The sequence below is a fragment of the Typha angustifolia genome, chromosome 13 (genome assembly GCF_048772165.1).
Source record: "Typha angustifolia cultivar Huaian chromosome 13, ASM4877216v1, whole genome shotgun sequence".
NCBI lineage: Eukaryota > Viridiplantae > Streptophyta > Magnoliopsida > Poales > Typhaceae > Typha > Typha angustifolia.
In genome coordinates, this window is record NC_133251.1 from 17,036,790 (window position 1) to 17,059,170 (window position 22,381).

Consider the following 22,381-nt stretch of genomic DNA (forward strand, 5'->3'; position numbering starts at 1 on the left):
CTAATCTGAGTTTTATTTAAGTAAATACGAAAGATCTCTTGCTTTTAGGGGCCCTTCTGTAATTTTCAACAAGTATAGGGCTGACTATGCTCTCTCTGTAAACTCAACAGGTAGGCTGCTACTGCTAATGTGCTGCACAGCTGCAGAGACCAGGGACCAAAATTAAAATTTACATAGAGTTTAGAACATAAATGTGAATTCTGCGAAAGAAGTATAAGACGAGGATTTTTCTTCGTTTCAAACTCTGCTTTATAATTTTTATGATTTTTGCTCGCTCTTTTCACTAATTATAGTTTGATCCTTATGTTTTTCCCTTAAATCACAGAAAACACCTTACTTATTACTAAGGTGCTATTTTTTAAAAAAAAATATATACGGGTACTTTCACGGAGTTTTATTGAAAATTTAAGAAATGAATCAAAATAATATAGGGTGCAAAATGAAAACATCCCTTTGACTATGTACTTTTCCGCCTGCATCCAAATTTCTCGGGCGCGCCCGGACGGACCCGAACTGGTCCGCCCGCACCAAAACACTTTCGGTCCCTCTCTCCTTGTATAAAACCCTAGACGAAACAACTTCCCCCCGTCTCCTTGGCCTCTTTCCTTCCAAAACCCTAGAGAGGCCAAAGCTTCTATCTCTTCTTTATACCAAGGGTATGGGATCGTTACTCTCTCCCTCTCTCTCTGCATAGAAGTGCGCCTTTTTCTTTGGATTTTAATCTGCTTCGTCTTTATTTATTCGTGTGTGTAAATGTTTTAATATCAAGATCGTTCTTTTTTCAAATGCATCAATTGATGTTGTTGTTTGTTATTTGCTTCTTCCTCGTTATAGGATCAGATTTGAAGAGGTGAAAGATGGTGAAGAAGAGCAAAAGTAAGTTATAAAAAAGAGTTTTTTTATAATTTATATAATTTCTTTATATTTGTATAAGGGAGTATGGATTTTGGTTGTAGAGAGCAAGAGTAAGAGGGTGTCCCTTAAGCAGAAGCACAAGGTCTTACGGAAGGTGAAGGCGCACCACAAGAAGAAGGCTAAAGAAGCTAAGAAGCTTGGATTCAATAAGAGAAAGAAGGTCGAGAAAGATCCTGGAATTCCCAATGACTGGCCTTTTAAGGAACAGGAGCTCAAGGCGCTTGAGGCCCGGCGAGCCCGTGCCATGGAGGAGCTCGAGCAGAAGAAGGCTGCTCGAAAGGAGAGGGTATTTGTTTAATAGATCTCTTCAATTTCAGTGTGTTTTCTAATTGTTTTTATTAAATAATTTACAGTATCCTGAGGAATTTTTTATTACTTAATTATCGTTGAAGGTTAGATTTCCATCCGTATTGAGAGATAAAGATTTCACCTTCAGGCTAATTTGTTGATGAATGTAGGCTGAAACATAATAAAAACATTATATGCATTTCATTGTAATATTTCCTTTGGATGTCCATGAGTAAGTAATGAATGGAAATTTGTGTGCTGGCAGGCTCAGAAGAGGAAGCTTGGTCTGCTCGACGATAATGATATGGCTTCTGACAAAGGTCTTGAGTTTGCAAATAGTAGTACAATCGAAGAAGCTCCAGCATTCGCAAAAAGCCATGGTAATTTAATTCTGAAAAAACATAATTTGAACCTATTCAAAAGACTTTTTTTTTTAATATTGCTAACTGTTAGATTCAGCAGACCATTCTGAAAGATCTTTCTACAAGGAGCTGGTGAAAGTAATAGAAGCATCAGATGTAATTGTGGAGGTTCTTGATGCAAGAGATCCCCTTGGTTCACGTTGTGTTGACATGGAAAAGATGGTATTAAAGGCAGATCCAAACAAGCGCATTGTATTGCTTTTGAACAAGATAGGTAATTGTTTTGTTTCATATCTTTAATATTGCCAGTATATAGTCATCTATATCGTGGTGCATGGTCTTAACAAGAGGTACCTGAAAGTGCAGTTTTTTCATCTCCCTGTTTATAATCTTATTCATGCACTACTTCAGATCTTGTTCCAAAGGAGGCTGTGGAGAAATGGCTCAAGTATCTAAGAGAAGAATTACCTACAGTTGCTTTCAAGTGTAGTACCCAACAGCAAAGGTCAAATTTGGGTTGGAAATCTTCAAAGGCTGCTAAACCAAGCAATATCCTTCAAACTAGTGATTGTCTTGGTGCTGAAACTCTCATCAAATTGTTAAAGAACTATACCAGAAGCCATGAGGTAAGGAGATGGCAAATTTTTCTTAGGTCGCCTGGACATGAGGATGTCTTGATTGTAACCTTATCTCTGCCCACCAGAAAACATGAACATATGTTTTAACATGAAAGTTTCATAAGGAAAAGATCATGCATTTTTTAAAATAAAAGAAATCTAACTGTGTTTTATTTTATTTCGTCACTTTCAACCTTTATTTTCTGTTTCATGTTCTGCATCCTCATATAAAGCTTGGTGTTTATATCATAATGTGGATCAAGTTTCATCTATAGAATAATGTCATGCTTACTTTGGTCCTATAATGTGTCATTGCAATTATTTTAACCTTGTTATTTGGTTTTAATATATTTTTGTTTTCTGTGATAGCTCAAAGTATCAATTACGGTGGGTATTGTTGGGCTTCCTAATGTTGGTAAGAGTAGTCTGATCAACAGTTTGAAGAGATCACACGTGGTTAATGTTGGTGCTACTCCAGGAGTTACCAAATCTATGCAAGAAATTCAATTAGATAAGAAGGTGAAGCTGCTTGACTGCCCCGGTGTGGTAATGCTAAAGTCTTCTGGTGATGTCTCTGTATCCCTTCGCAACTGCAAAAGGATTGAGAAGCTAGAAGATCCAGTTAGTCCTGGTAATTTTTATAATGAACTTATTTCCACTAATATAACTGAACTTTATTTGGTGAACTTTGGGCTTTTTGTAGCTTTTGTTAGCAGTTATGTATAACTAGTATTGCTGGATCTATTGAATAGTTGCTGGTGGTTTTGAAGGCTACACTTAATCAACCCCTTTATAGGAGAAATATTAATTTTGATTGGCTTTTAAATTGTAAATTCAAATCAGTTAAAAAATTGGTGTATTATATCAACTGCAATATCAGAGCCTTCTATCCCACTTTATCAGTGTCTACATTACTCCTTTGACTTAATTAACACTCTTTTTCTTGATTTATTCTATTAGCTTAATTAAACCCTGCAAAGGGTACACGGAAAAGACAAATGCCTATAAATTTTCCGTCTTGCTAATCTAGAATGTTCTCATGTCTAGAGGACTTCCTGGAGGGATTGTTCTTTAATTTCCTGAGTAAATATATAACAAGGATGGTTTATTATTCTATCTGCTGGTTGTCTGATTTTGCTTTCACAGATATGTTGTCACAATTTCTGGAGGGTTCATGTTAGTTTGAGAACATTCAGTAAAAGTTTATTAACATTGTTTTGCCTAAAAGCAGTCCATTAACTTTCAGAACTGAGTTTTTTTTTTTTGTTGCTGACTTTTAATGTTTCTCAACTGTGACTTGTTTGTAAAAATACAGTGAAGGAGATCCTCAAGCTTTGCCCAGCTGAGAGATTATTATCCTTATACAAGTTGCCGAGCTTTAGTTCAGTTGATGACTTTCTTCTGAAGGTGGCAACTGTTAGGGGTAAGTTAAAGAAGGGTGGAATAGTGGACATTGCAGCTGCTGCCAGGATTGTGCTTCATGACTGGAATGAGGGTATGTTTCTTCCTGTTCTACATCACTTGATTTATTACTCACATGAGACTTCTCTTACTTGATATGTTATTTGCATGCCTTATCCTTTGTTTTATAGGTAAAATTCCATACTACACATTACCTCCTACCCGGGAACAAGAAGATAATTCAGATGCAGTCATTGTCACTGAATTTGGGAAAGAATTTGATGTTGACGATGTTTATAAAACCGAGTCTTCCTTTATTGGCAGCCTAGCATCAGTGGAGGATTTCCGTCATGTTGAAGTTCCTCCTAGTTCTCCTCCAAAATTTGACGAGCAGATGCAAGAAGAGGTGATCAATTCTGTATCTGATTGGCAATCCTAGTTTTTCATATTTTTCTAGTTTAAAGTATATCTTTAGTTTCCCCAGAAGTACCAGTATTAGTTTTTCAGATCTTTCATTTGAAAATTTTATTACTGTCAGTATCTATACATGATTTATGTACGTTATAGCATTACTGCAGGCAATGCATGTCTTAAGAAGATTATATTAAATAAATTATAATGCTTTTCAGATATAACAGTGCTCATCCACAAGCCAATTGTGACTGATAGCTTGATATTTCCAGGATGACATGAAGCAGTCAGATATTCCTGAGAGTGTGGATGAACCCATGGCTTGCGTCTCCAAAGACCAGACGGAAATTAAACCCAGCGGTGGTAGTAGACAAAATGAAAAGTTATATACTGCTGAGGGCATATTAGATCCACACAAGCGAAGAGCAGAGAAGAAGCGGAGAAAGGCAAAGAAAGCAAATCTCCTGAATGAAATGGATGCTGATTATGACTTCAAGGTAGATTACAAAATGAAGGATCCAGGCGAAGCCGACACTGCTGGTGAGGATGAAAATGACAATAGGGATGAATCTGATGAGAAAGTAGCAATGTCTGGAGTTGAATTAGATGCATAAAAAAGGTCAGTGGGCTTTCTGCAATCTGATGTGGAAGTTTCTCGCTCAAAAACTGGAGAAATCGAAGGCCTCCAGAAATGCTCAAAATGGTTCATTGTTAGAGCATCAAGCTTTTGCCATGAGAGAGATTTTTTGTATCGTGGTACAGCACGGCAGATCCTTCTAAACTAATAATCTGTATTGCTTAAGAGGAGTTTTGAATTAAATTATGTTGAGTAATTGTTCTATCATTACAAATATCTTCAAATTCAGATTAAAAGTGGATTGCAATATTTGATCAAAGTAGTTATCTTTGCCCAATATAAAATAAAAGGTTTGTTTGTGTATAGTCCTATAAAATTAACATTTGCAGTCATATATTTTACAACATATATTGCATAATTTAATAGGAAAATAAAAAACTTATTTTTATCTCTTTGTAAATGAAGTTATTTAATTAATATTGACAATCTGGCGTTTTCCATTTCTAAATTTATTTTAAGTAATGATATTTGAGAGTGCTTAAATCACAAAATTAAAACTCCCAAGTATAGAAATGTGGAAGTTTTAATCTCTTTGGACCAAAATACTCTCTCCAACCGGGCGTCTAGCCTTGGCCCAGAACTTTCTCATACACTAGGCTGGGCTTAGGTTGTTGGATTGGGCCTCGATCTTTTCCTTCTTTCTCCACAGAAAAAAGAAGAAGAGAAAAATTACGAGAAACTTTTTAACTTCGACTTAGTTTGTCAGCGACGAGACATCGAGCTATCTCTCTCCTCACCGCTCGTAGTGCTCTCGCCTCCCAATTCCCTTCAAGATCTGCTTCAGGGCTTCGGTTCCAAACCCCGATCTGGCTCTAGGGTTTGTAGATCTGATAGCGCTCTTGGATTTATCCGATGGCTGCCTCCTTCTAATTCTTCGGTCGTTCGATCTTTATGTGCTGTCTCAGATTTATTACTCCTCAATTTGGATGCAAGAATATCCGGGATAAGTCCTGAGCTTGTCGCGGCGATCGGATCACGGGATATAGGAGAAAAGATGGATAAATCCAGTGCTCTGGAGTACATCAACCAGATGTTTCCTACAGGTATGTCTTCTTTCTTGATGCGAATTGACTTCGTCTTTATCTCTTCTCGGTGCGCCGATTCTTGTGTGCATTTTGTGATGCTCAACTTACCATTATCTGCTAGAGAATGCGCATTTTATCTGAATCTTGATGATACCAGAATCACTCTTTAATCTTGTAAAATAATTTAGTTTCATGAAAATTTCGGAGTAGATTCGAATCCATCTCTTTTTTGTATTGGGAGTTTCGAAAGCAAGAATTAGAAAACCCGACCTTTTCATCCCCTACATGGGTTTCCAAGATTACTTATTATATCTTCTAATGTGTTTATTGGAATGTGGGGCGAACAAAATCCTTTATAAATGGTAGGTGGTTATCACCTTTTATAACAGAAATAGTATGTTGCTGGATCTTTCATTTTTGTTCTTTAATGTGCTATAAGGAAAATCAATGAAATATATGATCTGTAATGCACTTATCAAATATAACCTATTTATGCAAGTTGGTTTACTTACGGTATCCATAATTGACATTTGTTTTTCTTTTAAAGCAGTTTACTTTTGCAATACATTCTGACGGTATTGGAATTGAGGATAAATAACACTAACGTGCTGTTTATTGTCTGCATTATTCTTTATGTATATTATGTTGTAACTTAACTGAGATCTTCAAGTGTATTACATTGTAACTTAACCAAAATCTTTATAAAAAAGAAATAGTCTCTCCTAAAATTGATCATTAGGCCGAAGTGGATGATATTATTTCGATAATTTACTTTGTTTTTCTCATTATTTACCAACCAATTACTGCTTTGTTTTATTTTAAGTAGTAAATTTCGAGATTCAATTTAGATCTCCATATTGATTGCTTTCCAAGGATACATAATCCTCAATGCTGACACTATGGATAATTCTCTACACTCAGAAGCATCATTATCCGGCGTTGAACCACTTATGCAAAAGATACAAAGTGAGATTCGTCGTGTGGATGCGGGTATCCTTGCAGCTGTTCGTCAGCAGGTTGTATCCTTCTCTATTTTTATTTTCTTCTTTCCTATGCGAAAGATGTGTCACATTTTTGTCTTCATTTGATTCCAAAGAAATCCTGGGAAGCCAATTTCCATGGGGAAAAAGTTGCCAGTTCATTAGTCTTTTCTCTTGATGAGATTTGGGAAGCAGAAAGCTGATGTTTCTCTTGTAAATGAAGCACATGCCATAAATACCCATAAAAGAGAGATGAGGGAAGTTGTTAAAAATTAGAATACATGAAGAAGGAAATAGGAAAATAATTTGGATTTGCGCCTTTGGCTTACTCTAGACATTTTCTTACAGAAGGGAATCTGTTTGCAAAACTAGAAAACTTCTTTTTGTTGTTTTATTTCCAGTGAAGCTAAATACCTGTCAAGATTGTTTTTTGGGGGGGTTGAAATTATTTTCTGGGAAGATTTTAGTGGAACTAGCATACCCTTAATCATATTTGAGCATGTCATTCTAATCGTGCTTTACTTTTAGTAATACTTATTATCGTGTAGTTATGTATGCACAGAGTAGCTCGGGGACAAAAGCGAAGGAAGATCTTGCTGCTGCAACTCATGCTGTTCAGGTCTTTCCTTTTTTTCTATGGTCTCATTGTTGTATTTTTTTATTTTCTGCTATCAACTTTTTAAGATGAAGGCACCGATTCTAAGTTTCCAAGAGAATAATGTAATTTGTTAATATAAGTATCATCAGACAACATGTTGCTTTGCTGCTGTTATGGTTATTCGCAGTATAGAGAATCAGAGAACATTACTCATGTTTCACTATTTTTTTCCTTCTTTTACTTGCAGGAACTTATGCACAAGATTTATGAAATAAAAACTAAGGCTGAACAAACAGAAACAATGGTTCAGGAAATTTGTCGCGACATTAAGAAACTGGACTTTGCAAAGAAGCATATAACAACCACAATTACTGCTCTTCACCGTCTTACTATGCTCGGTCAGTATTTTTCTCTTAATACTTGAAACAGCTGCTATTGCAATGCATGAATTACAAGCATTAATTGTTTTAATTAAATACATTGTCCTATGTCATAATTAAAGCAATTCTTTAAATTTGCATGCATGATTAGATATTGGAAAATGGAACTTGCTCCATTTAATTATTTTTATAATCCTTTAATATTTATGTAGGTTTGCCAAAAAAGAGAAGAAAGGGAGGTAGTCGTGATTAAAGATTTGCTTAGATATAATTATTTTGAGATTTATGTAGGCTTGCCAAAAAGAGAAGAAAGGAGGGTAGTCATGATTAAAGATTTGGTAAGATACGATTATTTTGAGATGGTCATCTCCCTGTCCCTCTAGATGTTCATTAGACATCTTCATATTTGAGATGTAGGTTATTGTACTTGTCTGTTTTTAATTATATGGCAAATATGTCTTGAGGAGCTGAGTTACAACTTTTTTTTTTTAAATAGTAAAAGAATAGTATGAATGTCTCTATAGCATTAAATGTATTGGGTCCTAATCCTGATCACAAAACGATAAATTGAGGATAGTTCAGATGGCACATTTATGTTAAAGAGGAATATGCAACTCTGACTCTTTTGAGGCTTCAAAGTTTATCCTGGGTTAGATTATAATCAAATCTTAATTGGTTAGGATCTAAATTTCAAGAAAGCAAGAAAAAAAAGCAAATAACTGTTCCTTTTGTTTGAATGTTGAAAATTGCAAAAACATGGGTTATTTTATTTCAGCATTAAAACTGATGTGACTATGGTGATGGTACTGATTAGCAACGTAATGGTTGGTTGGTGCTTGTGTGACTGTGTGACAGTATATTCACACGTGCATGATTTATGATAACTTTCAACATGCACATCAATATAGGACTGTCTTGTGATTAGATTTGATCAGACAAGTGGTTCCTTAACTTCTGCATGATTCACATTTTCTGCAATTTCATATCTGTTAGATCCTGCATTCATCTCTCTTGACACAGTTTTCAAATGATTTGCATATTTGGCATCTTTTATCAATATATTCATGTTGCACCACTTCTCTTGACTGCATGCAGTCTCGGCTGTTGAGCAACTTCAGGTAATGGCTTCAAAACGGCAGTATAAGGAGGCAGCTGCACAATTAGAGGTAATATAAAAATGCCAACTGCTACTGCCTAACTAAACCTTTGACAAAGCTGTAAATGTAGCAAATTTGAAACTTATACGCTGGTTTCATAGTTTTATGGTCTACTTTCTTCTCTTATTAGTTGGTTTTTTACTAGTATAATTGTTGCTAATTTGTCTAATTTCTTTCTCTGATGTCAAAATGTTTACAGTTGGAATTGATCTGAAATGATTTCTTTTAGCTTCACTTTAAAATTTGTCTGCCACTGGAATTGATGTCGTAAGGTCAATTTCATAGTCTTCATTTTGTTGTCTTTCCTCTGTTGGAAAGTGAAAGCTGGTTTTCTTTCCTCTGTGTTGAGATATTTCCAGCAACCACTGAGTGCACTTATCCAAGGACCTGTAGAAATGCCCGGTACTAGTTAGTCTGGTGGTTTAGCTGTGTGAGACTTGGATACTAGGTATACTTTCTCAATGGACCATAAACACTAGTGCTGAAGGGGCAAGTTTGAAGTTTCAGTTCCTTCTGTGTTCAAGTCCCAAAGAAAATGATATGTTTAAAAGTTTTGGTTGGTTCTGCTTATAGTTCAGCGCTTTTGGCTTATGTGTTCTTTCAAAATAATAGCTACATAAGTTCATTAAGCAATATCAGTTGATATCTCATTGTCTCCTATACATGTTCTATGTCTTAGTCTTGAAATTTCCTTTTGTTTCCTTGTGCTTCTTTAAGTTAATTACTGACCTGGGAGATGAATTGACTTCTCATATATTAATATAGTTGTTGGTCCCAATCTCATTGGTTGGAGTGCATTATTGGTTATATGCTGTTGTATCTTTCTCTGTAACTAGTAGTTGCAACTTGTAATTGTTATTTCTCCAACTTCCACCTTACATGCTTTTAGCCTGCAATGTTATTTCTCCTCCTTTCACCAGGCAGTAAACCAGTTGTGCAGTCACTTTGAAGCTTATAGGGATGTACCAAAGATAACTGAGCTCAGAGAGAAGTTCAAGAACATCAAGAAAATACTGAAATCTCATGTTTCCTCAGACTTCTCAAGGTATGAAGTATGAACTGAAAGAAATCATATGGTGCATATTTGTTAATGGTCTTACCGATGTAGTTTCACTGTAGATAATAAGAACTGGAGCTAGAAACTTAGAATCATAATCTTTTTCGGTATGTGACACATTTGAGATCTTTTCACAGATTGTAATGCCAACAAGCTCTTCCTGCAAGAAGCATCTTTGTACCAGTACATTTGGACTTTGTTTCTGTAGTAGGACAACTATCTTTGGCTTATACTGAAATGTCGGATATTCACAATTTATTCTGTCTTCTTTGGAAGGAACTTTTTCTTCTCTTAGCTTTATTAGGTGAAGATATTGTTTCTTAAATATCTTATGTGCTTCAAGAAATATTGATTTTTTTCCTGGAATTTTCGTACTTTATTTTCTTTTAACATGATATTTTTCATCAAACGACATGACGGCAATGCAAATCTGCCAGAACATTGTTACTTATCAGTTGCTATGCACACCATGAATGTTTTCTTGCTTCTCATGCCTTTCGTGTCTCATGGTAACTCAAAACCATAAGTCAATGCAAAGTGTCTTGCTAGAACATGTTTATGAGGGTGTTTCTATTCCTTTATTCTTGCTTCCGGAATCCCATGATCACATCTTTTGTTCTAAGGATCTTCTATACAATTTAGTGTAAATAGAATAAAGAGCATAGTTGCTGACTTGCTGGCCATACTGTGTCTCTTCTATAGCTGGTAGCTTGTATTAGTCATACTGGATCTTCCGGTACTGCAACTTCCAGCGTCCATCTCGAATATTTATACTTGTAGTTTTGCATCCTTAAACCTTCTTGTGATTGAGATTATTATGATCATCTTAACCACTCAGAAAATTTTCAGCTTAGGAACTGGAAAGGAAACCGAAGAAGCTAACCTATTGCAGCAGCTATCAGATGCATGCCTGGTTGTTGATGCTTTGGAGCCATCTGTCAGAGAAGAACTGGTGAAAAACTTTTGCAGCAAGGAACTTACATCATATCGCCAGATCTTCGAAGGAGCAGGTCAATCCTTGTGTATTCTACTTTCGTTGGTCTCACTGCAAGCTTATGCATCTTGATTTAGACATTGAATTTTGTTTCTGTTTTCAATCTCTTTAATCCAGAACTTGCCAAATTGGATAAGACTGAAAGAAGATATGCATGGATTAAGCGTCGGTTGAGGACAAATGAGGAAATTTGGAAAATTTTTCCACCTGCATGGCATGTCGACTATCTGCTTTGTATCCAATTTTGTAAACTGACAAGGTTGGTGAACCTTGTACCTCCTTTTGTCTTAAAGCAAATGATTTTTATTTTAGCATCAGCCTTAGGACTCGTTTTCACAACATTACATGGCTGATACCAATCCGAATCTGTTAATGGTCTAGACTTGGTAACTGTGATTTTCGATCTTTGTCAGGGGTTTGGAAAGTAGCACGGGACCTTACATGTCTTCTAGCTTTTTGTAACATAATGGTGTTGTCAGTTAGCTGTCCATGCAATTATGGATATGGAGAACAAAAACAAGTATTTCATCTCAAGGAACTGAAACTGTACATTTAGAAAGTAGATGATATTGTGTACTTTGCGTTCCTTTTTGAGATAAAGGCAAATTGTCAGAAGGTTCTATGGTTGCTGTCTCTGACTAGAAGGAACTTTTATACTGCTTTTGTATGTTAATTTTCCTGTTTTTCTGAATATTTGATATGTTTTAGATACCTTAGATTTGCATATCGTAATTTTTCATTATTTGCACCATTTCGTGACTATCTGCACTTGTAGTGGACACCTTGATCTACTTTTGTGATTATATAAGTTACTTTAACACTATCTTTATAATTTGTACCACATTCATGAATTACTAGATGATACATTTATTCTGTCCAATTTGTCAGGACACAAATTGTCGATATTCTCAACAACCTGAAAGAAAAGCCAGACGTTGGGACCTTATTATTGGTAATAATTGTCTCTCTTATTTTGCTTTACTTTACCAATGGGATTTTCTTAGGCAGCACCTGCATTAGGATACACTATTCAGTCTTCAGGTGACAACCATTAGCTAAACTATGAAACAAGATAATTCACAATAGTAGCCACTCTGCCATACTGTTTACATGCCCTTCCTCATTATGAATTTACTTGCTTATATCTCCTGTTCCAAGTATTTTACAGTTTGTGAGAAAAATAATCATTGAAATTCTGCTAGAATTCATTACAGCTAAGGGTTACTTGATGTTTGCTTAAATTGGCAATGGCAATACTAATGAGCCTTTTGGTTTTTGGTCAGTCAAGTTGAGAAGTGTCCTTTTTGTTTTTCTGTATTGGGTAGCCGACATGGTACCTTGCTATGGCAAGGAAATCCTTAAAGATAAAGATTATGAATAACTTAATTCATGTTCTCTTTTCGAGAGCAAGAACTTGTGGTCCGATTTTTTTTTTTTTTTTGATGATCCAAAGATGCTGCAGATAATTGTATTTCAGTTTTTAAAGATGAACTAGGATTAAGATGTGCCTAATAAACTATCTTTTTTAAAATAATTTTTATGTTGTATTGCCATATATCATATCTTTTTACTTTTTAGCGTTCGATAAACTAGATAACAATGTAGAAAAGGATTATCCCCCTCCCTGCAGTTGGTACTGCTTTATGATATGAAACTGACTGATGTGATGTACTGTTGTACTGTCTCGTCATATCAGGCACTTCAGCGAACTCTTGAATTTGAGGAAGAGTTGGCTGAGAAATTCAGTGGAGGAACCATGAGCTCTCGAAATAAAGAATTTGGAAGTGATGAGGAAGAAGCTGACGACGGGGAAAATCACAACAAAATTGTTTCAGATATACGGAAAAAATATGAAAAGAAGCTTGCGGTACCCCATGGTGGAACTGAGTTGGTACGCACTAACCTTTTAGGGTCCTGATATTGGTAATGTCCTCTGACTTCTTAGACTTTATGCTGACAGGAGAAAGAGAAGCATAAAGATTTGTCGGTGCCTGGGGCAGGGGTCAGTAAATCTAGCTAGTGAAAAAAATAGTGTATTTTCATTTGTTGCCTGCCGGTATAAATAATTGTTCACATGTTGTTCCTGCAGTTCAATTTTCGTGGTATTATCTCATCTTGTTTTGAAGCACATTTGGTAGTTTATGTAGAGCTAGAGGAGAAAACCTTGATGGAGCATTTGGAGAAACTTGTTCAGGTACATAAATAAAACATATAATGAGATTGCTTCTTTTCTTTTTTGTAGTAATGTACCTTACACAATTTTCTTTTAATAGGAAGAAACATGGGAAACTGAGGAGGGAAGTCAGACAAATATATTGTCGAGTAGCATGCAGGTCGGTTAAACTAGAATTTAGTATTTCTACTGTTTGTTATTTTTCTTTACTTTGTGAACAGTTAACTATAGCTTTCTTATTGCTAAATTTGTTTATAATTCCACATTTGGCTGGAAAGTCGTAGATGATAATATAATTTTGTAGTTGGATGGCAAGATTATAAAAAGTAGGTTCATTAGAAGCTTCGGGTGAAGTAATGCTGCAATAATAACAAGTGCACCTAGTGTAAATGCAAATTAGGTGTCTCCACTATGCTAGTAAGAGAGTAAGATGGTAAGGCTGGGTGGTTTACACTGGAAGTGGCCTTTGAAATACTATTGCCTTTTCTTTGGTTTGGAAACTTGGAGTGCCCTATCCTTAGGAATCGAGGAAGAAGATTAACAATGAAGAGAGAGCTTTTACTCTTAAAAATCAATATAATAGGCAAGGAGAACAGTGCTAAATTTCATCAAGTTTACCGAGGGATAAGAGAACAAAGGATTGTGTACCGATAGTGACAAGATCACAGACCATTAGGAGTAAATAGATGAATTGGATTTATTAGTTAGATTGAGATATAACTGTATATTGTTAATATTAAGGCGATGAAGTCATTATAAGATATTGTCAATATGTATGCATGTGGATATGGCCTCTCTCGTGCCCTCCATGAAAAATCTAGAACATATGAATATTGAGAATGAGAATAAAGTAGAACAATGAACTGAAATGTATATGTGACATCCAGAACAGGAATAATGCTCTGTGAAATTATTATTTGGGACAACTGGAATTGAGAACTGGTTGGTGGTACTGTATTAGTGAGAAATGTTTACTGGGCATAGCAAGGAAGCAGCACAGTTGAGCTAAAACATTTTAAAAAAAAATTTAGTGATGAAACATGTTTCTCATTGCTCGGAAGTGCACATGGTTAAATCGTATACTCTGACTGGTTGAAAATCTTCAATAGTTTTGAAAAACTAAGGTGGTTTAATGCCTATGTATATTCATGCATCTAAGTAAAGTTATGTTGTCTGCATTGAAATTTATTGTGATGCTCTTTTATTTCAAATGCATTTTTAATGCAGGTATTCTTGATTATCAGGAGAAGCTTAAAGAGATGCAGTGCTTTAACAAAGAATCAGACATTGTTCAAATTGTTCGAGGTATATATATGTTACTAAAGTTTAAAAATAAGGGGAATATTATTTTTAATTGGTCAGGTAAATATTTCAAATCATGTGGAAGAAACTAAACCTGTGTACGAATATGTCTTGCTCTTGTCTATCCCTCTCTATTTTCCTAACCATATAAGTGCAGTATTGGTATCTTGTAGCTTTGTTGTTTGAGGTTGATGTTTGAGACTTTTTTAGTTGTATAACTATGATATATTGAATCCCTTTTCAAGATCTTACCATCATGAATAAAATCATATTCTTTCTTAAATAGGTATTTCAAAGAATCCTCAAAGCATATGCAACCAGACTATATGCTAGATTGCCGAAAGGTGGTACTGGCATTGTTGCGGCTGCAACTGGCACAGATGGACAGATCAAGGTCACCCCTCATACTTCTTTTGCACTAAATTATCATGTAGCTAATTATTTTGAGACCTTATGAAGTTTGTTATTATGACAATCACTCCAGACCTCTGACAGAGACGAAAGAATGATTTGTCACATCGTTAATACAGCAGAGTACTGTCAAAAAACGGTTAGTTGTTTTTTATCCTCATCAAAGGAGCATAGCAGGCATTATATAGATAATTCTAAATCAAACTAGGATATTGTAATCTCTTTTACTTAAAGGAGCCAGATGAACTAACCTAGAAAATTTTATCCACCATTGGAATGTTCAGTTTCATGCTGGAAGTTGTGGTCAAAAGCTGCTTTAATAAACTATACAGAATAGCATATCTGTTCAAGAAGATCCACTAAATTTCTTCGCCCGTTTTTGTTTCTTTCTCTTTTGTCTTCCTCTATGTTGCTAGCTAACTTTCTTCTACATCATTTTGACAGTCTGGCGAGTTAGCTGAAAATGTTTCTAAGATCATTGATCCTCAATTTGCAGAGAAGGTGGATATATCTGAAGTTCAGGTAAAACAGTTCTGGATCTATCATCTCATCCCTTTAATAATTCTTGTGTTTACTGAGGAGATCTTGTTTGAGCAGGATGAGTTCTCAGCAGTGATCACAAAAGCACTAATGACATTAGTGCATGGACTCGAAACCAAATTTGATGCTGAAATGGTTGCTATGACCCGTGTTCCATGGTCCACTCTCGAGAGTGTTGGCGACCAGTCAGAGTATGATTTACTAGTTCTTGTCTCCTCACGATTAGAGTTTTTGTGGATGTACATCTGGAGATTTTGGAAATTTTGAGGTGCATATATGATGTATGTGATTAGGCATACCCTTTTATTTGAATTATCAACCAAATCTTCTCAGTACTTCTTAGTATGTGCTCTTATTTACATGAGAGTTGGCTTCTTTCCCCATGAGAGATAGGAAAGGGAATGAGTATGACAATCTCTCGATGGTGGTAATATTTGCTCTTATTTAATGCTTCTCTTGTTTGGCTGGAAAAGATTTTTGTTTCTATGATATGTATTATCAACTTTATCAAATGCATATTTATTCAATTTGCTCATCAAATTTTGAGTTTAAGCAATGTTAAGAGGAAATTTTTGCTATTATCATGCAGGTATGTGAATGGCATCAACTCTATCCTTTCCAGTAGCATTCCAGTGCTTGGTAGCCTACTGTCACCTACCTACTTCCAGTTTTTCTTAGATAAGGTACTTTTACGGATGGATACTCCTCTTTTTGGTACAATTTGTCTGTTTCATCTGTGAATTTCTAACGAGACTACTACTTATGAGAGATGGATGCTTATATTATTTTCATGTTATTTACTGTTTATGTTCTATAAATTTCAGTAGTCCTATATCCTTTGGAATTCATTGCTTAGTAGCAAAACTTTCTATCTTTCATTGCTGGCTGAACTTGGGTGGAAATTTCTACTGGCGTCATGAGTTGAAAGTGGAAGTGGAAACCACATAGTAGTTCCTGTTCTTAGCAACTGGCTGTCTAGGATTTACTGGGGAACTCGATTTGCCATAAATGTCAGTATTCAGGAACTTTAAAACCAAATTATGGTATTGTGGTGATGCTAGGTTAGTTTTAGAATGTTCTCTCGCCTTACCCATCATGTCTTGGTCCGTGCTGACTAAATGTAGGTTCAAATTAGCTTCTGTAGTTTACAGCTTAATTTTCCAGTCGATTATGGATATGGATTCGTAAGTGGGTGATAAAAGTATAGATGCCTTGATCAGTAAATTTATTAATTCAATTGCTGTTTCCAAAATGACTGTATGCAGCTGGCAGCATCTCTTGGTCCTCGCTTTTACCTCAACATTTACAAATGCAAGCACATATCAGAAACTGGTGCACAACAGGTAATGTCTATTTTATTGAACTTTCTATTGTTAGGATGCTTGGACTTCTTTTGGTTGTCATTGTGATCATCAGTTGGGTTTCCACAAAGTGTGACCTTTGACAGTTTGATTGCTATTTTATTGTAGATGCTGCTGGACACGCAGGCTGTCAAGACGATCCTTCTAGATGTCCCAACTTTAGGGAAACAGGTAAGTTTTTTAGTCAAGTTAAACATAGTTTAGAATATGATATATTATTTTAGTGATGTAATTCATTTATTCTCCTCTTTGTTTGTCAAATAATGTTATCCTGGTGGAAGTGTGATAAGAGGTAATGAACTATATAGCATTACAGGCTGACAGCCATACCTCTTTCTTAAGAGTGTTAGTTATGATAGTTGTGGTATGATAGTGGTTTTCATAGAGAGGTTGTGATCATAAGAATGGATGGCCATGTTAATCGCCCGCGACAAAGCTTTTTAATCGACCCCCCCCCCCCCCCCCCCCCCCTCTCTCTCTCTCTCTCTCTCTCTCTCTCAGGCTAGGGCACCCAACGGGGGTGCGAGCGGCAATGGTGAAGGGTGAAGGTCAGTAGTCCCATACCTTTTTCTCTTCCCTTCTTCTGGCTGGCTGGTAAGCGCCGCAACATATGTCATACCATTGCGTGCCGGCCGGTGGTTGGTACGGTCCGTGCTTGTAGCACTGCTATCGTTGCTCATAAATATTAAAACAGATCGATAATGAATGCTAATAATTATTTGTGAGATGAATTGATTGCCAATAAATGTGCTATTTCACTATTCACAAGCTACTTGAGACCTATAGATGCTACCATCTATTTGCACTAACTCCCTTGTTATATATGCCTGCAATAGAATACAGCTGCTGCCAGCTATTCAAAGTTTGTGGGTCGTGAAGTGAGTAAAGCTGAAGCGCTCTTAAAGGTATAAGGTGTACTTATCCGGATCCTTGGCACTCTGGAAGTTGTATTTCTAATGAAGTATGATCAATCATGTGCTTTGCAGGTTATTTTATCTCCTGTTGATTCTGTTGCAAATACATATCGAGCACTACTCCCCGAGGGCACACCTCTGGAGTTCCAGCGAATTCTTGACCTCAAGGTTTGTTCTTCATTAAGATTTTGCTTCGTATGTGCTTTATAGCAAAAGGCCTTTCCAAGTGTATGTCACATCATGTTTGCCTCTAGCAAACCTCTAATGACACAGAAGCAAGTTGGACAATGCAGAAACTATTCTATGCATTTCAAAATATATCTGTAGTTGGAGATGTATGATAATACTAGTTCTTTTTTGAGCTGTAAATGGAAGGCACTACTTTTTCTTGGTATCAGTGAATATACTTAGTTCTTTTTTGAGCTAAACACTCTACTAGAATGATTTGTGCTGGTTGACATTTATATGCTTGAGCTCCTGTGTCACAGGGCTTGAAGAAAGCTGATCAGCAAGCGATACTGGAAGATTTCAACAAGCATAGCTCCAGCATCAGACATCCTTCTATGCCTCCAACAGTTGCACTGCCATCTGCTCCAGCTGTTCCAACTATTCCTACTGTAACTTCTACAGCTTCAGCGCTGCCTAGTATGACAGCCTCCACAGGAGCCCTTTCCTCCAGAGAGGATGTGCTCACTCGTGCTGCTGCATTAGGGCGGGGAGCAGCAACAACAGGTTTCAAAAGGTTCCTTGCCTTAACAGAGGCTGCCAAAGATCGGAAGGATGGGCCTTTTCGCAAGCTCTTTAACCCGTAGGTATTAATGTTCTTTTATGTACACTAATTTATCGTTTCTTAGGTAACGCGGTGCGCATTGTTACAGATGAGGCAATTTTTTCTCCCACTTGCAACGAGCTTTGTAGGTATTGTTATATTTTCGTTAAGGACATGTGAAGGCAACCCATCAGTTGTTCGTTTGCTTATAGCAAAAGTTACAGATAGTACTGAATCATCAGTTACATTCCAAAGGAAAGCTTTGTCAATTCTTTGTATCCGAGTTGTGCCCGTGAGATATTTGAACTCCTTAAGATGGATGATGCTATCAAGCAAAGATACTATCATCGGAGGAAGCGGTATAACAGACGACTCTATCTGAAGTGATGTATATTTTGCTAACATAAAATCTCCAACATCTTAAGTTCGATATAAAATTCTTTCAGCACAAACAGGATAAAGAGCAATGAAACCGACAAAATGAGTAAAGAACAATATCTAATTTATGAAACTGAGTAAAACCTGACGTATAACAATAAATATTTTTATGCAAAGATGATACACTTACTTTTCCACACTTACTAATAACGACAAAGTGTACTTACTTTATAGCCAGTCACCGGGGTTTATACCAGGTGCAAATTGTACAATTCGCAGCTACATATATAAAGCAAACTTTCCTCACAAGCAGTTCATAATTAAGCTACAATAGTTGGCAAAACCACCTAAAGGGGCACCAGCGCCAAGATATGCAGCGTTCATAAAACACCGATCTAAAAGAATGACCCGTCTGGTGGCTGCACTAATTTACGGTTGTGTTGAGCTGCCATTTCTTTCCTAAGCTGCGTTAAGATATCCTCCATGGTGAAATGACGTTGCCAATTTCCCAGTAAGGCAAATTTCCTCGAATCAACCTACAATTGCTCAAACCAAAATCATGGGAAAACCAGTAAACCCTTCGAGAAGACAGTATTTAGTAAAATCAATAGAACGAGCATTCATAGACAAAAGACAACATGAAAGCATTTGCATCATCAATGAGTCTAAACTGTTAGACGAGTTGATAAAAAGAAAAGACCAGAGGGAGAAAGTTATCTACCACTCCTGTGTCAGAATTAACACAAAGCATATTGATCCGTGAGTGAAATCGAACACTTGGTGGTTTCTCAGGATAATCCTTGTCACAAAACAGCTTTAGTTGATAAATGCGACCCTCATGAACAGTCTGCCAAACATAGCAACAAATAAGAACTGAGAAATCACAGTGCAGCCAATTAAATGCAGAAGTGCAGCCCATTAAATGCAGAATACAGAACGCAGGAGATCATAGCATCTGAAAGCTGGAAGAAACCATGAGTAAGAGTTCACTAGGAACTCACATTTTGGGGGCCAATTATTGTGCCTGTCCAAGAACGCATGTATATATCATCTCCATCATCCATGCCATAGCTAACAGACCCATCGCCGATGCCCTTCTCTCCTCTCTCAAGCTCTTCTAGCAATCTGAAGTTCCGAGGAACTGCATATGAAGTAAACATTTAAATGACATTTCCAGCCAATCAAGATATCAAATCAGCATGTTGAATGCACTATGTTAGACACTATCAATAATGTTCCAGAGATTTTGGTTGTTCAACCGCAGCACTAGATTATTTGATATAAAAGTCATAACTACAGCATGGTCTCAAAAATTTTAGTGTAGGTAAGCTATCAGAAATGACTCTGTTCCAGATTTGCAAGAAATGCACCTGTCAGACTTACTCTAGTTTGTTAAAAGATAATTCTTCAAAGATTCTTACAACTCCCCTGATATCAACTTAAGATGGCAAGCAAAATAGATAGAATGATTAACAGGTCATGTGCTAACAAAAAAATCTTATTCTCAGAGACAACATGCAAAGTGGATAGAAAGATTTAAAGTTCTTACTGAAGACGACTTAAAAAACCTATCTAGTATTCAAGATACTTGTTCAAACATTCTTATAGGATGGTTGACCATGCCACGCAATGGCATTTCCTTCCATCTCAACCAAAAATTGGGTGTTATTTTTATTTGTAGATGCCCTATGGCAATGAAAGAATTTAAGTGTTTCCAATCATACCTGATACGTATATGATAGTACAGCAGTTATTCTCAAACAAAATAGTACATAAAAGTTCACTGTTTCCACATAAGATCTTTGGGTAATTAGTTTCTAATAAATGCTAAAACTCATCTCAAAAGATTTTATAATGCAATAGGTTCGTGTATCTAAATACAAATGAAATGTCTATCTAGTACCTCAATCTTTAAGCTGAATGACAAACTAATCTTAGCTTTTGCAAAGCCTTGAAGAAACAAGTCATACCGCCTATGCCAAATCTTGGCATTATTAAACATAAACATATGGTTTGCTTGTGGACTCCAAAATAATAAGACAAACAAATGTTTGCTTTGTATTGTATACTCATATGCACAAAAATTGAAGAGAAAAAAATGAAGATACGGAAGGAATGCCAAAAAGATTGCAGAGAAAGCAATGTATCCTTATAAATAATGAGACAATAAGGTATGATCAAGAAACATGATACTATAATTTATTTCTTTAAATCCTTTCATCCTTTTTTTTTTCTGTCTTTGACATATAGAGCTATAGAAAGAAAAGGAGAGGAGCGTATTCCAGAGGGATCGGTTACTGTATGATTAAAGTTGTTATTTCCTCCCTGCATATGTTCTTAGTACTTAATAGTTAACACTATGCTGATAACATCACATGACAAGTAATGTTCAAAATCTTCAAATAAGTAGAATCAAATGAGGTAGCTTTTCAGACAATTTAGAACTAACAGTTAGACTTGTAACTCTTTAAATTAGCATCCGTTACCTGATCAATTCAAACCACATATTAAACTAGATAATATTATGAACTAAACAGATGCCTTAACCCAGATTGATCTATTAATTCAAGTCTAATCCAATCTATCCAAGTGAAAAGAACTTGGATGATCTTAAGAAAAAAATTCTGATACTAAACTACAAAATTTACTAACATCTTGCTCGGCTATCCTGATTACTTTGCTTAAGTTTCCTCTTATAACAAAAAGCCCTGCAGATAAGAAGCAGCAGCAACAATAGTCGTGCCTTATGAATGTTCCTGGAAGCTTATTACTAATCATTAGGTTGTTGAATCTATACAAAAGACCAGATTACCACACATTCAACTGTTTTTTTTTACAAATAAAGATGCCATAAATGAGGTGGATTTTGCGATGAGAGAATGTTAAGTTGTTAACAAAACATATTTATCTATATACAACAATCTCCCAGAATGCCTAAGATCAATATTTCATTTTATTTCATTGTGAGGACACTTCTATAAAGATGAAGGAAGCCCTAATATATTTTCCGTGGCGATCTGCGAAATCACAGAAGAACAATCCTCTCATCTTTCATCTGCGTTCCTATATCTACGATCTTACTATTTCGCCCTCGCAGAAATGTGACTCCACAGAACGATCAAGTTATACTTCTCGGGGGCATAAATCTTGATCTCAGGAAAAATTTAAATATGTAAAAGAGAAGGATCTTATGCTCTCTTCCCTCCTCGTCATCTACGGTTCCAAAGTGTCCGGAAAAGAGACGCAGAGAGATGAGCTATAACTTGATCGACCGATTGAAACCCTAAATCATACCGGTAAATAAGAAAGAAGGGCGAAGGAGAAGGAGAAGGAGAAGGAGAAGGAGGGGGAAGAGAAGATTTCTCACCAACGACGTCCGATTGACCCGAACTCCCCAGCGTCATCGCCGACGAACTCTCCCTCCCTCCTTCCCTCTCTCTCTCTCTCCCTCTGCGGAGCTTCTCCTTCTTCGTCCTCGGCCGACAAGCTTATCGATCGCCTTGAAACCGAATCCTTCTAGTGCTCCCTCATTTGTTTTGTATTGTTCCCTACATATCACATTATACGTGTACAATTTCTTTTAACAAAATTACACTTTCACCCCTATTCATTACAGCCCTTGAAGGAAAATTACAATTTAAATCTAGAGCAATATTTCAGGATGATGAAGATATAATTTAATTTACTCTTTCCAAGTTTTATATTTTTGCC

At 36.2% G+C, this 22,381-nt stretch overlaps 3 protein-coding genes across 6 annotated transcripts; 2 read left to right on the top strand and 1 right to left on the bottom strand.

Annotated features, from left to right (window-relative positions):
* The first annotated feature begins 540 nt into the window (after positions 1-540).
* Positions 541-4,847, top strand: LOC140774407 (guanine nucleotide-binding protein-like NSN1). Of its 3 annotated transcripts, none has more exons than XM_073117397.1 (10): positions 541-656; positions 835-876; positions 957-1,201; positions 1,469-1,583; positions 1,657-1,839; positions 1,977-2,191; positions 2,552-2,813; positions 3,498-3,677; positions 3,775-3,989; positions 4,267-4,847. In XM_073117397.1, exons 2-10 carry the CDS (start codon positions 858-860, stop codon positions 4,606-4,608), a joined length of 1,776 nt encoding a protein of 591 aa, XP_072973498.1. In that variant the 5' UTR covers positions 541-656; positions 835-857; the 3' UTR covers positions 4,609-4,847. The 3 variants fall into 3 exon arrangements, with proteins under 3 accessions (XP_072973498.1, XP_072973499.1, XP_072973501.1); XM_073117398.1 differs by having other exon boundaries at positions 1,663-1,839; XM_073117400.1 differs by having other exon boundaries at positions 1,666-1,839.
* A 467-nt stretch (positions 4,848-5,314) lies between these two features.
* LOC140773723 (vacuolar protein sorting-associated protein 53 A) lies at positions 5,315-18,561 on the top strand. Of its 2 annotated transcripts, XM_073116427.1 has the most exons (26): positions 5,315-5,448; positions 5,537-5,674; positions 6,578-6,672; positions 7,199-7,255; positions 7,482-7,632; positions 8,710-8,780; positions 9,692-9,816; positions 10,678-10,838; positions 10,940-11,081; positions 11,711-11,774; positions 12,519-12,713; positions 12,783-12,824; positions 12,912-13,016; positions 13,096-13,155; positions 14,223-14,300; positions 14,584-14,691; positions 14,782-14,847; positions 15,153-15,230; positions 15,306-15,439; positions 15,838-15,931; positions 16,514-16,591; positions 16,718-16,780; positions 17,446-17,514; positions 17,596-17,691; positions 18,012-18,331; positions 18,402-18,561. In XM_073116427.1, exons 2-26 carry the CDS (start codon positions 5,626-5,628, stop codon positions 18,403-18,405), a joined length of 2,505 nt encoding a protein of 834 aa, XP_072972528.1. In that variant the 5' UTR covers positions 5,315-5,448; positions 5,537-5,625; the 3' UTR covers positions 18,406-18,561. The 2 variants fall into 2 exon arrangements, with proteins under 2 accessions (XP_072972528.1, XP_072972529.1); XM_073116428.1 differs by lacking the exon at positions 5,315-5,448 and having other exon boundaries at positions 5,656-5,674; positions 7,185-7,255; positions 18,012-18,561.
* Positions 18,562-18,820: 259 nt separating this feature from the next.
* On the bottom strand, positions 18,821-22,197 carry LOC140773923 (ubiquitin-conjugating enzyme E2 variant 1C). Its single transcript, XM_073116711.1, has 4 exons — positions 22,038-22,197; positions 19,672-19,811; positions 19,392-19,517; positions 18,821-19,206 (listed from the first exon to the last, which is right to left on the bottom strand). Exons 1-4 carry the CDS (start codon positions 22,072-22,074, stop codon positions 19,066-19,068), a joined length of 444 nt encoding a protein of 147 aa, XP_072972812.1. The 5' UTR covers positions 22,075-22,197; the 3' UTR covers positions 18,821-19,065.
* Between the last annotated feature and the right edge of the window lie 184 nt (positions 22,198-22,381).

What these genes read in the sequence shown, in the direction of transcription:
- LOC140773723 (XM_073116427.1), top strand. Translation starts at nt 5,626, where the DNA reads ATGGATAAATCCAGTGCTCTGGAGTACATCAACCAGATGTTTCCTACA. An exon ending in CAACCAGATGTTTCCTACAG is followed by an intron (nt 5,675 to 6,577) that starts GTATGTCTTCTT and finishes CTCTACACTCAG; the next exon opens with AAGCATCATTATCCGGCGTT. An exon ending in TCCCAACTTTAGGGAAACAG is followed by an intron (nt 16,781 to 17,445) that starts GTAAGTTTTTTA and finishes TGCCTGCAATAG; the next exon opens with AATACAGCTGCTGCCAGCTA.
- LOC140773923 (XM_073116711.1), bottom strand. Translation starts at nt 22,074, where the DNA reads ATGACGCTGGGGAGTTCGGGTCAATCGGACGTCGTTG. An exon ending in GGGTCAATCGGACGTCGTTG is followed by an intron (nt 19,812 to 22,037) that starts GTGAGAAATCTT and finishes CTTCATATGCAG; the next exon opens with TTCCTCGGAACTTCAGATTG. An exon ending in TTAATTCTGACACAGGAGTG is followed by an intron (nt 19,207 to 19,391) that starts GTAGATAACTTT and finishes GAGCAATTGTAG; the next exon opens with GTTGATTCGAGGAAATTTGC.
- LOC140774407 (XM_073117397.1), top strand. An exon ending in AGGCTGCTCGAAAGGAGAGG is followed by an intron (nt 1,202 to 1,468) that starts GTATTTGTTTAA and finishes GTGTGCTGGCAG; the next exon opens with GCTCAGAAGAGGAAGCTTGG. An exon ending in ACTATACCAGAAGCCATGAG is followed by an intron (nt 2,192 to 2,551) that starts GTAAGGAGATGG and finishes TTTCTGTGATAG; the next exon opens with CTCAAAGTATCAATTACGGT.